The sequence below is a fragment of the Solea solea genome, chromosome 1, assembly GCF_958295425.1.
Source record: "Solea solea chromosome 1, fSolSol10.1, whole genome shotgun sequence".
Taxonomy (NCBI): Eukaryota; Metazoa; Chordata; class Actinopteri; order Pleuronectiformes; family Soleidae; genus Solea; species Solea solea.
Window position 1 is genome coordinate 13,274,562 of NC_081134.1, and position 15,727 is coordinate 13,290,288.

General features: G+C 42.3%; 1 protein-coding gene across 3 annotated transcripts in view; it reads right to left on the bottom strand.

Moving 5' to 3' along the window:
* Positions 1-313: 313 nt before the first annotated feature.
* LOC131469034 (oxysterol-binding protein-related protein 1-like) overlaps positions 314-15,727 on the bottom strand; it is a 19,201-nt gene continuing 3,787 nt past the window's right edge. For 2 of the 3 annotated variants that reach the window (XM_058643867.1, XM_058643876.1), the window contains 18 exons: positions 15,646-15,709; positions 14,965-15,066; positions 14,758-14,880; positions 14,547-14,625; positions 13,619-13,725; positions 9,194-9,362; positions 7,195-7,387; positions 5,336-5,411; positions 4,066-4,200; positions 3,513-3,610; positions 3,181-3,363; positions 2,981-3,088; positions 2,651-2,740; positions 2,410-2,536; positions 2,191-2,307; positions 1,975-2,098; positions 1,795-1,885; positions 314-1,448 (listed from right to left, as the gene is read on the bottom strand). In XM_058643867.1, the coding sequence (XP_058499850.1) occupies positions 1,346-1,448; positions 1,795-1,885; positions 1,975-2,098; positions 2,191-2,307; positions 2,410-2,536; positions 2,651-2,740; positions 2,981-3,088; positions 3,181-3,363; positions 3,513-3,610; positions 4,066-4,200; positions 5,336-5,411; positions 7,195-7,387; positions 9,194-9,362; positions 13,619-13,725; positions 14,547-14,625; positions 14,758-14,880; positions 14,965-15,066; positions 15,646-15,709 (2,089 nt within the window). In that variant the 3' untranslated portion in view covers positions 314-1,345. Of the gene's footprint in view, positions 1,449-1,794; positions 1,886-1,974; positions 2,099-2,190; positions 2,308-2,409; positions 2,537-2,650; positions 2,741-2,980; positions 3,089-3,180; positions 3,364-3,512; positions 3,611-4,065; positions 4,201-5,335; positions 5,412-7,194; positions 7,388-9,193; positions 9,363-12,683; positions 12,777-13,618; positions 13,726-14,546; positions 14,626-14,757; positions 14,881-14,964; positions 15,067-15,645; positions 15,710-15,727 lie in introns of those variants that run through there. The other variant, XM_058643884.1, reaches the window with a different exon arrangement.

Here is a 15,727-nt window from a genome sequence, read left to right on the forward strand (position 1 = left end):
TTTGCTAATGGAAAGAGTTTCATTCTACTCTATGCAAAACAATTTAAAGCATTGCTATTGTGCTGCTCATAAAACTAGGCTGTCCTTACATAGCATAAAAAAAAGGTGGTATAAGGGAATAAGACCTGCATAATAAAGTCTGCATTGATTCCATGGGTGCATTCTTTTACGTCATATATTTTTGAATCCATTTACATTCTAATCCCTCTATCCTAGCACCAGGACTCTGCCTCGTGCCTTTGGGTTCTGAAACCATCTGCGAGTGCAGACAGCAGTGGGGGTGTAATAAGGCATCAGTCTCAACTCATAAATGTTTGATTCACATTAAGCCTTTATTTAGCAACAATAGAAATTCTGTCAGTGAAACCTACATGTTGTTTAAAAACAAAACTAAAACTTACAGCAGATGCATCGTAAACCCATCCGGAATAAATATTCAGTGTTGCCATTATGGAGGAGGTAAGGCTTGCATAGTTATAATGATGCGCATGCATTTATTGTGACAGTTATTTAAATCAGATCAATGCACATAGCATAAGAAATAGAGCTAATTCTGCTTAATTATGGCAAGACGTAACAACACACACACACACACACACATCTTTAAGTACAGAGCCAGCGTCTCTGCTTTAGTGTAGTTAGGAAAATAGTGCTACTGTGTCCACAGAATTGGGTCGACTTATGTCTCTATACATATCTATACAATATACATAGCTGAGCGCTTAATATGTTAAACATTTATTTTGTAAAAGTCTTACTGCTGCAGTGCTGGCCAATTGGGCAACTTTTAAACACTAGTCACCTGTAGCACTCAAGGGAGTGCAAACAAGAGCAAATGCGCCCGAGGTGTCTATTTTTAATACTTTGCACTGCATAATCATTATGCCTGCACAAGTAGAGTCAGTGTCAGTGTTGCGGTGCTGCCTCCTACCGTTTGTCTCAGCGCAGTGAAGCTCACAAGGAAAATGTTTCAACTGTGGACAAACGGCACAGAATGAGGTCACTGTTCAAAACACGCCATCTATCAACGAAACAAACAACGGAATACTCCTAAAATACATTCTAGTTTTTCCAGTATATGCCTACGAGTGGCTGAAAACCTCAATAAATGAGCAAAAGAGCTGTTGTGCTTGATTATTCACACATGACTAATTGATTAACATACGCCGCCCGACTTCATTTGATATTTCACAGCCGTTGTAAGAAGACAAGTTGGAATCCAGTTCTCTCTGCCCTGCTGTAATATGCAAATATGCCGAGGAGCCGTCGCTCAAACCCGAGCGCAGCAGACGAAGTCCAGCGGTGGTGAAAGTGGATTTGAGATATGTGGGTGTGTTTCTACTCGCTAGTAGATATTAGGCAGCTGGGTGTAGTTCCTGTCCCAGTAGCTTTTCAAGTAGATCCAGTCCTGAGCTTTGTTGTGAGGGTTGGGTCCTTGCTGAAACCACCTGCAGAGATCGATGGAAGACCAGTTTAATGCGAGCGCAACACGCGTGGCTCAAAATAAAAGAAAAAAATGTGACAGTGCATCGACTAATGCTTCCAGTCAAAACAAAACCACAGCACGCAGATTGCAGTTGTGCCTTTTCTCCTGGGGATGGCGTTGCAGACACTTCACACACAAGCAAACTACAGTGAAAAAAAACAGGAGCAAACCTTGGGCCAGGTGCAGTATTCCTTTTCAAGTATTAAATAGGGGGGGAGGCACGGTGGATAACACAAAACAACAAGGAGCCGTTTAGTTCAAGCTGACCCATATTTATCAAAATGGAGCAAATGGGGAAATCGACTAACCTCGTTTTCCATTCCTCTGTTGACTTGGTGCGATTTTTGCGGGCCATCCTCTGTTTCTCCTCGAGCCTCTTCTTCTCGGCACTCGCCAGATCTGTGAGCCACAGAACGCACAAGTGTGAACGCGGACCACGGGTGGCGTTGCATGACTGCAGGGGCTCAAATCAAGGTCGCACACTGTACCTATATCTCCATTCTCCATGGCGCGGATGTCGGGTCGGAGGCGGCTGTCCGTGGTAGGGACGACTCCCTCCATGCTCTTCTCCAGCTCATTCAGCTGCATGGCGAATGTGGAGAATGCATAGAACTGCCACAGAGAGAGAGAGAGAGAGAACACATTTTCAGGATTCTACGTTGGTTGCAAACATCCCTCCAACTTAATTTCTCATCTTCTCGTACCTTGGATGAGTTCTCTGGTCGAGGTGTAATCTTCCACAGGAGCTCACTGCCGGGGATGACCTGGACTGTCTCAGCATCAGGTGGGGGCATCTCTTCTGGCTCTTCGTCCACACTGCCCTGGAGGGAGGCCACAAAGGCACAGACGCGTACGTTCATCTTTGACCAAACGGATACAAACCATGTCAAAAACAATATGTATATGTGTCATCTTTCTTGTACCCGTTTACTGCCATTTTTATCATCTGAATTCTTCTTGTCAGACTTCTTGTAGGTATCAAATGAAGCAGTGTCTACAGTGTACAAACATTCCGTCCATTTGCCATATATTGCACAGAGTTTCTTCTTGCTGCAAAGGAAAACAAATGTAAACATGTGATGATCTGACGATGATCTAAAAATGTAGAATATTCAAATACCTTACATTTCAATGAAATGACGGGTAATTCAACAAAGACAATACCTTTTATCTAGGATGTATCCCTCCACTTTATGGAGCTCTTTTCCAAACAGGCCACAGGGCTTGAACATCATGCTGCATCTCTCTCCAGTCCTGCCACAGAACGACAGACTGCTTTACCAATTCTCTTTCAACTGTTCTTCTCCCGAGCTGAGCCTTTCAAACATTAATTAGCCCTCTCTCACGCTCCTCTACTCTCTATACCTGGCAACTGTCCCAGTTCTGCGCTCACAATCAATAAGCCACATCTAAAAAGTAGACCAACACTTCAGTGCAGAAAGAGAGCTATGCGTCTTAATCACAGACAAAACAAGAATGCAAATATTCTTTTACTTGTGATTGATCACTTCCACATTGCCATACTGCTCGATCCAAAGTTGACCGACAATGATATTGTGTACACAACAGGTAGGGTTCGTCCAGGTGTAGGCCTCGTTATACCTGCACAGAGAAAAAAAAAAACCAAGAAGATGACGCGACCTCAAAGTCAATGAAATCCCACTTACAAAAGCAGCTTGAGACGATGTACTGACTTGGGGAGCTCCAGTGTGATGATTCCCTTGGGCTCCGCTTCTATGCTCTTTCCCCAGAACTTGAGTTTGGGATAGATGGAGCCATGGAACACAAAATCCTCCTGGAGGCCCTCAGCATGAAAGGCACTGACTGGAGGGTGATGGCTTACTTGCTCTGATACCCACCTAAAGCCCAAATCGTCTCTGATGGAGAAGAAGAAAAAAAAAAAAACATAGCTGGTGCTGCAGGGAAACCCGTTGAATAATACAAACGCTCACAGACGGAGAAATACTTGGTGTGAAAGTGTGCTCGCAACAGACATTTGCACATTTGAGGTTGTGCACCGTCTCACCTGATGAGTTCAAACGTCTCCCCCAGTAGAGGGTTGAAAGGTTTCCCAGTCCTCTCCCACTGTGAAGCTACAGCTGACACGGCAAACGCTGCAACACACTACACAGCAGCGTCTTATCGTCAGGTACGGCCAACTGAGTCAGTACAAACATTCAGTAAACATGCAATTCTAAAAGACACAGAGCAAGAATTTACAGAAAATCGTGCATAGAATAGAATAGAATAGAATAGCCTTTATTGTTACTGTGTTACATACAACAAAATTAGAGTGCAACTCCTTTGGTGCATAAGAACATTTTTGTAATGAAATAAGCTATATGCATGAAAAAAAGAGGAGAATGAATAGGTGTGATTGCATTTCTGTTACACTAGGGACGATATTGCACTTGTATGACGTAACAGATACAGATTAATGGCATAGTGGTATGGCTGTGTCATGTTTTGGGATGGACATGTGTTTGATGATTTGACTCTTGACGCATGACCTAGGAGATTGAACATTAGATTTGTATGTTTCTGTGGAAGACAGTCAGTGAACACAGTCATTGGGATACCTTCATCCTCTCAACAGAGTCTGTTGTGGTGTTGGCCTGGTGGATGAGGTAGGTGTGCTCCATGTATTCCGTTATCCTCTGGAGGAAACTCAAAGGCTCATTAAACGCCACAGGCATGGCAATCTTTGACAACTCCTGAAAGGACATGGGCAGCGATTGAAAGGGAGTACAGAGGATGCTGCAAACTTACACGTAATACACTCACTGGCCACTTAATTGGGTACACAAATATCCAATATGGCTGCAACTAACGGTTATTTTCATAATCGATGAAACTTATTTTCTCGATGAATCGTTTGGTCCATAAAATATGAGAAAACCTTAAAAAATGTTGAGCAGTGTTCGTCAAAGCTGGAAATGATGATGTTCTCAAATGTCTTGTTTTGTCCACAAAGCAAAACGATTAACTTTTAATGATTTCTTTCTTATCCAGAGCAAAGAAACGAAGAAAATACTAACATTTAAGAAGATTAAACAATCGGAAATCTTGTTTTAATCATGAAAAAAGCTTTGAACCGATGAATCGATTATCAAAATAGTTGCCAATTGATTTAGTGATCGATTGATAATCGATTAATTGTTTCCGCTCTAGCTGCAACTCATGTCTGTATGGTCAAGTCAACCTGCTGAAGTTCAAAATTAAAGACGGGTAAGTCACTTTGTATTGTGGCATGGTACCCGATGGGCTGATCTCACATTATCTTTATATTTTCATTCTCTGGGGTTTACAGATTAAAAAAAAAAAAAACACCCAGGAAAGACCAAATTGGTTACAAATGACAGAAAGACAACTCAAATAGTGACTCAAATAACAGCTAGTTACAGCCAAGGTATCCCTCTCTGAACACAAAACACTTTACTTGGTGTCCTCTGTTCCTAATAAATTGCTGGCGACTGTGTAACATTAAAATGTGACGTCCAAGGCAAACTGTTAGCAGTTGTGCCCGATTCTTCCAAATGATCAGGTTGAACAAGGGAAATAGTGATGTCAAGGATATTTATCAATTCAACGAACTGAATACGTGCCGCTCACAGGATGTTTAATCCACGTCTAATTAGGGAACAAAACATTATTAGATATAATTAAATGTAATTAAATCCGGGCGGGGTCAAGGGCGCAGACACTCACAATAATGGCTGACACATCTAATGGTAAAAGAGATAATGAGTATGCGCTGACGGTTTCTGAGTCTATTTCTTATTCAACAAGACTTCATTGTTTCTTCATAGATTAAGTGTTTGTGGTGCTCGCTCTCTCTCTTGTTCTCACCATGCCGATGCATTTTTTCAGGATGCTCCAGATGCTGACATCATTCCTGGAGAACATGGGAGTCGGCAGAGATGTTCTATGGGAGAGAAAATTACGTTAAAAAGAAATTTGTCAGAGTCTATTTCAGTTGGAACCATGCCGTCCGTCTACATCCATCACGTGCAGGCCATACTTCTACACCCCAAGGAGCGATTGTGACAAATTTAGAGAGACTGGAGACGTACGCTCCATAAATAAAGCAAGACAACGTCAAACATGCGCCGTTAAAAGTTTCCAAAGCAGGATTACACACTTAAGAATATGACTCAACAATCGGCAGGAGCTCACAGTTATAATTTAATCACAGCCACGATTTTGGCTTCTTGCGAACGTGAATGTGCGATATTGAAAATGCACGAACAGCTGCAGCTCCAATTAAGATTCCTGGATGCAGTCTGGACATATCTTGCCAAAGTACGGGAGAAACAACATTAGCAGACACCAACGTTTTTTTATGGGGAGAGAAAAAAACTGGGTCATACACTGCAGAGTCTGAGAAACCACACCGTCCACAAATAGAGTGCATGCAAGCACTGTTTGTGCACATATACTCTGATTATACAACACTACTCATTTCTGTCCACGGACCTGCTGAAATATCCCACACTGGCCCTTTACACCGTGCAGAGCAGATAACATAGCTTGACCCACCGTTTGGAAACAAAGTCATCCGACACCTGTAAGCCGTCAGCTGGTCTGCTCAGGCCTCATGCAATATCTATGATTGGGTGTACTACTGCATGTGTGGTGGTGTGTTTTTCGAGACGGGCGGAAAGATCCACTCATTTCACCTCACTTCTTTTGCATATTAAAGATTATATAGCATTTACATGAACAGTTAACGTCCAAATCTTTTGGCATGGCTTTGATACATAACCACTTTCTTGTGCTCTCATTCTAAAACTCACAACACGGACTCATTTTGCCCAGAGTTTCTCTTAAAGTCTTGCCGACAGCTGTGGGGTGGACTACTTGACAGGTGTGCGGCATTTTAACATGGAAATCTTTCTTTCATTTGACTAATAAAGATGAGGATTTTCTAGATTCTGAGGTGAACTGTATCATCTTCTATAGCTTCAATAGCTGTGTTTTTAATGCTGTGCTGAAACAATATAATCTCTTTAGCTTTAAAAATCTGTTTTAAGCAAAAGTAGAGGCTAAAATATTTACATTTACACGACTGTATTTCCATGGCCAAGAGAGATTTGTGCAGTTTTGATTTAGAGAATTCAAGACAAAGCTTTTCATAATGTAAAAAATGAAACACAACCATCTACAGGCAACCGGGGGCAAGAGTGTCTTCACATAACAGAAATTCCAAATAAACAGATACCTCATAAATCTGTAATGCACAACACACGCACACACAGGCAACCAGTCAGCGAGCCCCTTTCTTCCAACTCCTACTCCGAGCCAGTGCACGTTTAATTATTCATTGATCACTTGTTGGATTAAGGAAGCGAGACCAAGGCAGAATCAGTTTTCACAGAAATGAAAGAAGACAAATCTGTCAGGATTCAGGTCGACTGTCTCACTTGGGAGAGTTTGATCTGTCAGAAGAAATTACACCGACTATGGTGTTTACTGGTCTCGCTGCTATTTGATGTTTGTTTGCTACCTATCATCAGACAGATATACTACCCATCGCATGGATAACATTTTTAACATGTTTAATATTAACACTGCTGTGATAATTATCCATAACAAACGCTGGTGCACATTAAAACAGGTTGCTAAGCACTCAGTCTGGATGTCTTGATTTCAGTGCCATGGTTTCAGCCAGTAAACAAGCATGACATCATAACTGGAGCATATCCCACCTGTGCTTCTTGACTCCATTGCATTGGGCTGGTTGGTTGCCATGGTTACACTCCCCTGACATTCCGGCAGGCCCCTTGAGTGCGCTGGGATGGCAGAGGCTGCTGAGAAGGGGGGCGTCTCTCCCCTCGTCCTCTTCACAGGAGTGACTGGCCACAGACAGGAAGCCGCTCACAGACAACTCTGACTCCGAATCTGTGGGATGGCGACAGGGGGCAGATGCCAGGTCATGCCAAACACACTCTCTCTCTCTCTCTCTCTCTCCCTCCCTCCCTCTCTCTCTCTCACGCACACAGGTTTTCAGGCAGCTCACACAGCTGTAGCCTCGGCGGTAAACTGTCTGAAAATAACTACCTGTGCTCAGGTTCCTCGCCAACCTCTCCCTCCCTGCAGTCAGCCAAACCCCACCTGAGGATTGTGTTCCAATGAGATGCCACAAACAGGCTTAATTTCCTCCAACATTGTTTGCTCCGTGCGTGCTGGGTCCTACTCCGCCCTTTCGCCGCCACCGTCAGGTAAAACAATGGGAGGAGAGTATAGTGTGGTGTCTGTACACTCTGACGTGTATGCGAGTACGTGTCGACGGATTGTGTCGTTTCAGCCACTGCAGCTACACGTTTGTGCCAGAATGTAACACGTGTGGCTGAGAATTAAACAGCTCGTTCTGTAGAAACATTCTCTTACATATGCTGAGCACAGTTTGGAGACTTGCTGTATTGAGTGTCTCTGGCCAGTAGATAACTCGGGGCTATGCATGAATAATGCAACGTCTCCTGAGAAAGATTGCTCCACAGTGCACAAACATGTTGTAGAAGGAAGTGTGCTGTTCATAATCACCACGGCGAGGCTTTTGGCTATACAGAGAAGCAAACTCGATGTGTGTTTTTACCACGGACTGTATTTGCTGATGCTGGTGCGTAAAAAAAAAAACCCCACAAGCACTTGCCTGTCACCCTCGAGTATAACAGAGGACAGTGTCAATGTTGTCTGTGCCATCTCTGAGACAGACGCAGTGCCAGTGGTCGGAGTGACACTGCGTACAACACACACGCACGCAGACAGACTATCATTTTATGAGAGTAAAGCGAGCGCTGAAAACTGAAGCAATTGGAAAACGATGTGCTGCTGGAGGCATCGCATTCATATGTAAATATGCGTCACAAGCCGCACTGTGGATTTACCCCGTAAACAAACATTATGTTCATCATGGAAGCCTGACATGCACTGAATGCCTTCCTTAAATTCAACTTTTTAAGTATTAAAGTTTGTGCACCAGTTACAGGGACAAAAACAAAGAAAAGAAAATGCAAACTTGCACTGCCCTTTGGTTTCCTGGGTTAATTGGTAAAGCATTGCCTCCAACTGTCGACCGGCAGAATCCAGTGAAGAGGGACAGCGACAGAGGGAATGTATATCATTACACCAGAGTGTGTTTGTGCATGACACAAACAAAATGAGGAAGCATTTAAAGACAAACATTGCCCCACAAGTGCCACAAGATCCCTTTACACGGTCTGCGAAACAAACGCCAGTGTCTGTGCCCGTGTATGGTAAAAAATACACAGCCAGTGCAGTTGACAGTAAATAGTTGGTCAACATAAAAACAGACATGACGGCACTCTCTTTTCACTTTTCACCTCCTACTTTGGCTACACCTGTGGATGTGACCAATTCATTGGTCAGTGTCGGTCCGCGGTTGGTAACTGTCAAATCTCTCCCATTAAAGAGGAGTTCACATTGAAGAAATCATGGATGCAAGAATAATAAACATGGCTTAATCTATCCGTGTAAACTGTTTTACAGGCGGATAAAACACACTTTGATGTATAAATAATACAATTTCGTTTTTTGTGTCGTTTTAAACAAAATTGGATTTAAAAAAAAAAAAAAAGACATGTCATAAGATTCTTCCTTTTATGGGGTAATTAATGCATTAACTCACTACAATTAGAAAACAACCCCAATAAGGGGTTAATTACGTGACTAACTGGTGCTGCTGACCTGACTCAGCATCATAGAAGTCATCTTCGGTGCACGTGCTGAGGGTAGACGACCGCCGGCCTTTGCTCAGGGACTGCTTGATTTCGTGGCGCTCGGATGCCAAAGTTTGCAGAGCTTCAGTCAGAGCTTTGTTCTTTTCCAACTCCTGCTCCAACTTCAGGCTCCACACCTGCATGCACAGGGACAGACGGATAAAACAGGCACGCCAGAGACAAAGTACAGCATCAGGAGAGAGATTATGCTTTTTGGACCCAAGAGTACAGTGTAATTGGCAAATATTTGATTGTGAAGGCAGATCCCTCCTCTATCCCTGCTCAAAGATCTGGTTTCCTCCAGTCGGAACCAAACACCCCAGTCTCCGAAAGCTCTGTAGCCGCGGCCGGAGTCTCTTCAGAGCAACCTGAGCCAGGCCACTGTGGAATGAAATAGATCAGTTTCCTATTGTCTAACCATGTTTGTGTTGCCTCTTTTACTAAGTGAACTGTTGCAAACACAATCGCAAATAGTGAGATCCCGGCTTAGACAACTTCGTCTTAAAACCTTAAAAGGACATTAATGAACTGGCTTTACTTAATGCCTTTCCCAATATATAAAGCATTGTGCCCAAAAGTAGTTTTGGTATATTTCAGCGATCGTGAAGATCGAATGTGGCAGATACTCATTTTTAAAAGGTTGTTGCAACTTACTTGCAAAAACGAAGATGACAAAGCAAGGAAATGCTGCATAATACATCTACATATTTGCTGATTCTTTTTTTCCTGATCAGCAAACTGCCACCACTCCATCAATTTGTAATGAATATTCATGGGATTCCAACTGGAGCTTTTGGAAACACAGGATATACAGTATGTTCAATTGATGTGGTACCCCCCCCCCCCGGGCTTAAAAAAACAAAATACCAAACACAAACATGGACTCTTTCTCCGTCTTCCACTAAGATTGTTCTGTAACTGTAGCTGAAGCCGACAAGCAGCTACTTTAACATGAGGTTCAATTGCTGTGCGACACCTACAGTCAAGGACACAATTAACACTTTCACACTTGCCGCGATCACACCGTGTGATCAACCTTTGGATATTCAGACTGTGTTCAAATCATATTTCACACAGATTATTTCAGTTTCTCCCATACTGACAGGTGTGTCCCTCTTTAATGTAGAAAATCATTATTTTTAGAGCTATTGAGCCTAGTTTTTGGCACTTTATTAATGCCCATTATTTAATTAATAGGCCGAATATTGCTTGTGTATCATTTACCATTATTAAACTGCAATGATTTATCAGATGGAGAAAAGAAAACGTGGCCACAGATATAGGCATGATATATCGATTATCAGCTACTCTGATCACTCCAAGGGATCTGTATCAAGCATAGAATAACCCATATCCCATACCTCTAATTATTTTTAACAGTCAGGTTTTGGCAAGATTAAAGTTTGTGCTGAAGGAAACATGATTTTCATCCTTTTTCATCCTAAATCGACAACAGCAAAGTCACATAGTGACACAAGCTGCAATCAGACATAAAAAAGTAAAAAAGTAAATCAGCTCACTGTGACCAATCCCTGTGTCAACGCTCCCTGTCTCAGGTACTTGGCTTTCGAGCACATCCACAAACAGTACACTTTGTTTTGGAAGTATCCCAGCGAGCTCATTCGCTCTCACAGCATCCTCTCGCCTGAGCACAAACAGCTCTATTTTAAGCCCTGCTGAGGCTGTGTGCTGGAGCTGTTGCCGGAGCCTGGGAGCGATGCTTCTCCTTGGCTGCCACCCCAAAGGATGGAGCTTTTATTTTGTTGTCAAATTTGCTTTCACTGCTGTTGGGGGAGGCAATCTCGGGAGGAAAGTAATTGCATGCATCAATGGGCAAGTAAAAAAAACTATAGATATATATTATATAGATATGCTTCATCATTGTATATAGAAGAGGGACAGTACAATGTCTCTACTCCTAGGATAACATACCATCAGTCAGTCAGTCAGTCAGGAACATAAAGTGTATATATATATATATATATAAAAAAAAGAAAAACTAACGTAGTCTTCCAGGATACTCCTCAAGCCAAACAGGAGACGAGAATATGTTGAATAGCCACTAGGTGGCGTCTCTGCTGATTGTAAAACGAACTTTGTGTGTCAATTTGTAAATTATGTTCCTGATTGACAAATGACAACCTCAACATGGCACCGATCTAATTGCAAACCTCTAGGTTTCAAATCTGGGGTTCAAATTCCTATGACTGTGAATAAACCATGAGTTTAAAATCAAACTACACTTTGTGGTCCCACCATTTCTTCCCAGAGGTTTAAATGTAATCTTCTTTTTCATAACTATGTAGATCTAAGAGCATGTGTAGGTTTGGAGAAAAGAAAATCCTGCACTGCCAGATCCGCTCCTCTACGAGTCATTACATTACATTACACATTATCCCTCTGAAACACAAAAAGGTTGGATTCATAAATATGCTGGATTTGCAAGGATTGCCTACATGTAGCTCTATCTTTATTACAAAAAAAACCCACCACCCTATATGTCTTGTAGTCTCCTACCAGTCACCCAGTGTCTTGCATGTACTGTGTAAATATGGCACTTCCTTCAGTTTTGCAGCAGCAGCTGCTGAAATGGGTCAGGCTGCATTTACACTGCTCAAGGGCAACACACTAATGGCTGCAAAACCCTTTGAGATATGAACTGTGTTTCTCTACCGCACATCTGCCCCGAAAGTCGGAACACAATTACCACAGCATGTGACTGCTTCGTGTTATGTACAGTGGAGAACAATAACGTGGAAGTGGCACCGACGCAGGCATCTGTGGCAGGACAGCAGCAGTGTGGGATTAAAGTTAATACTGCCTAATGCCGCCAATCTCTGCAGCACTGGAGAAAAAATATAATCCAGTTAGTGCATGTAGTAGCAGAGGCTTAGCATGAGGACAGAATCTATAACGTGCTTCTCTACTTGGTATACTATTATACTCAAAATTAATTAAAGCTCCTTAGTTGTTTTTGTACTGATTTAAAATCTTTTCTGGGTGATGACAGTGATACAGTGTACGCAGCCTCTCAGTGATAATAGCCAAAAATAATATAATGTGCGACAGAACTGGAACAACTGCTTCTTAAAATGGTCAAAAACAACTATATCTTATAGTATCTTAGCATTTATTTTCCCCTCCATTCTCTGAACCATTATTTATTACATTCTAAGATGACCTCATTAGCACCAGTTAAAATAAGATACATTTCACACAATTAATGAAATCCACAGTGAAAAACAACACTCACTAATTTCTGCTTCACACCAACCCTCAGAGCAAAAAAATAAACACACAGTAAAACATCAGAATACACCGAGTTGATGCTCAACTTCAAAAACACCTATTAAGTCATCGGGGACCAGTCCACAGCAAACAAAGCCAGTTATTCAGCTCAAGAAAAAACAACGAAAGGAAAGCACAGGGCTTTAGCGTAACAGCTGTTTGGTTTGTACCTGTGCATGTGCCGGATGAAAGTGCCGATAACCCGCTCTCCTTCCTCCTGTGGACAAATGCTGGGATGATGTGGCATGTGGAAGTGTGCCTGCGAGCGTGTATTTTCACTGAGCGAGGATGAAAGCATGCAACGCCAGCTGAGCCTGTGAATATGCATACACTCGGGTTCTCTCGCTCAATGCACAGCCTTTTCCCTAGAGCAGGTGAGAGTGTGTGTGTGTGTGTGTGTGTGTGTGTGTGTGTGTGTACACTTGTGGTACTTGTATTTGAACGAGTTAAGTTTGAAGCTCAGACTTAAATCATGTTTAGGTTAAGTTAAGACATTAACTGCTTATAGTTGAGGGTAGGGACAATGGCAAACGAATGGAAGTCAATGCAGTGTCCTAACAGGAATAGCTGCTCAATTCAGAGTGTGTGTAAGTCTACACTGATCTGCAGGCTGAATGCAGACCTAAGCATAAAAGCGGATCTCGCCCGTGTCCTTTCCACAGACATGCCAATGAGTACCACACTATTCCATCGCTTCCTCCAGGGGGAGAGCACCACGATTAGGACAGGCGTACAGGGGGCGCACATGCACGCACACACAAACTTCAAATATGATTAATAATATGAGGGAGGACACGTGGTGGGGAGGAGCTCAGTCAGTGCAGTTAAATCAACCAATAGGAGTGTGTGAGGGTAAAGGAATCAATGACATAAGGATTCGGAAAAGCTGAATGAGCTGCAGCCAACACCTAACATAGAAAGAAAAGTGGCAAACCAAACACACAAAACATAATATTTATGGCTTTTCCGAAACACTTCAATATGCTCGATAAATCCGAGCACTTATTTTATGGTTGTAAGTGTTTTATTTGAAGAAATGATGGGAAGATATTATAAGTGAGCTGCACTGTTATTTTTAGATCGTCTGTGTGGGTGTCTGCCTTACCTCTTCTTGTTTTGACAACAGTTCAAGGCAGAGGTGGAGGGCGGCACAGGTTTCACTGGAAAGCTCACAGGTCTCCTTAGCTTTCAGTAGAAGAGGAGCAGCCAATCCTTTAAAAAAGGGGGGGGGGGTGCATACACTATAAAGTAAGATTTGTTTTGTTATTATAACATATCTTCATTTGACAACGATAAGTAGCAAATCATGTCATTGGAAAGGTGGCAAATCTTAATTAGCACAGCTGTTCCCGAACTTTAATTATTTAGAAGAATCATTCAAAGTCTGAGAAGTGTATGCAGCTCAACAACACCTTAAATTACACCTGTGAAATGATTGAGTACATCGTTACAGATAATAATACATTAATTATGAGTCTGTCAGTCAGTGTCACACTTAGAACAGCTGATCTTTGCGCCAAGTAATAACAAATGATTGGCCCCGACATAGTTTTAATGGTCTGGCCTGGTTTTGGTTGTTCTGTTACTGCACATGTGTAAGTGCAGACAAGTTCTATCTGAAGATACTAATAAAAGCTAGTAAAACAAATGTAAGTCTGTTTCCTATAAATTAAATTCCACATAATCACACTTTATCAACTTCAATTATCTCTTGCTGCTCACACTTTGGGAATCACTGGTTTAGCGTATTAATACAGATAAACTAGAAGCAAAACTATTTGTATTTACAAATCAAATTCAGGAAAAAGAAGGAATGATAACTGATTCAGAAAGTTTAGGTCTACTGAGGAACAGCAAATAAAAAAATACTTTGCGTGTATTACATTAGGCTGTGCTGTCCCTTGATGGACAAAAAAGATGGGCATGGCATCATGATGGTGAGTCCACATCCTGATGTCCATCAGTCAGCAGCGATGGACGATGGCACAGTCCGTCTGCACAACCCCTACTGAGACAAAGATTTGGGCACTCACCAAAATCCGCTCCATTCTTCACCATAGACAGAAATATTGCCACTTCACTCTCCAATTTCTGCTGGCAAGTGCTGGCTACCTGCAGGAGCACAGGGCAGAGGCACTTGGCTCAACAAAAGGCAGACAACATGGATTCAAAAAATAAACGGCAATGAATCACCGATGCTTGCCTACATGATACGTCTTTACAAAAGTTTTTAACTCATCTTACCTGAACTGCTTGTCTCAGGTTCCCCACAGCAGCATCAACATCACCATCATCACCGAGGATCTGCTCTTGAATGCAGTGACGAGTGCTGTAGGCTGAATGTGCCTCTAAAGCATCCAACCATTTCTAAGAGGAAAAATAATCGTAACAATGACTTAAGTGACGCACAAAACACTTGGAAACGTGTGCGGAGAATGGATCTCATCTCACTTTTCTTGTCGCCACTGAATTCGTCTTTGAGGAAACCTTAAAGGAGTGCACGGTGTTGTCAAAGCACCTGACCGTGAAGAAGCAATGATCCCATGGTTTGACCTGGAATGACAAACAAAATAAAAAAATCACCTAGAGCCACGTTTGCCACACTCGATGTCAAGCAGCGTCATGTGTTGAGTGCAACGTGAGCGCAGGAGTGATGAAGGTTAATCAAATCATCCACGCAGTCGAACCCAGGTGTCAAACTCAAATGACCTGGATGAAACTGGAAAAGAACAACTGTTTAGTAGTGGGTGGGCTTAAAATGATCACACAATATTCCATCACGATATTACGCTAAAGATAAAGATATTCACGATGATACAGAATTTCAAAGTAAATGTGCTTGTTTGATATGTAACGACGTATACTTCAGGATAACATGCAAAATAAGTCAATTAACATCAAAAATGGTGAAATAAATCGAAAATTAAGTAAGCTTATATGTAATTTAATGTTATATATTCAGTTTATATTCTATCACCTTGCTGGCAGCTGTGCCTCAGCCACACATGCTGTGTTTAAAAGTAGAGGAGGTCACGGGGCCATGTTTTCCTTTTAACATGATATTAAGTGGTGGGCCGCATGTGGCCCACGGGTCGGCAGTTTGACACCTCTGCTCTAACCCATTCTACCTACCATGCAGTAGGCTTGTGCTAGAGAAGTACATCCCTGTTTTCTGACACCAGTCACAGCGTCAGCCCTGGAAAATGAAAGGGAT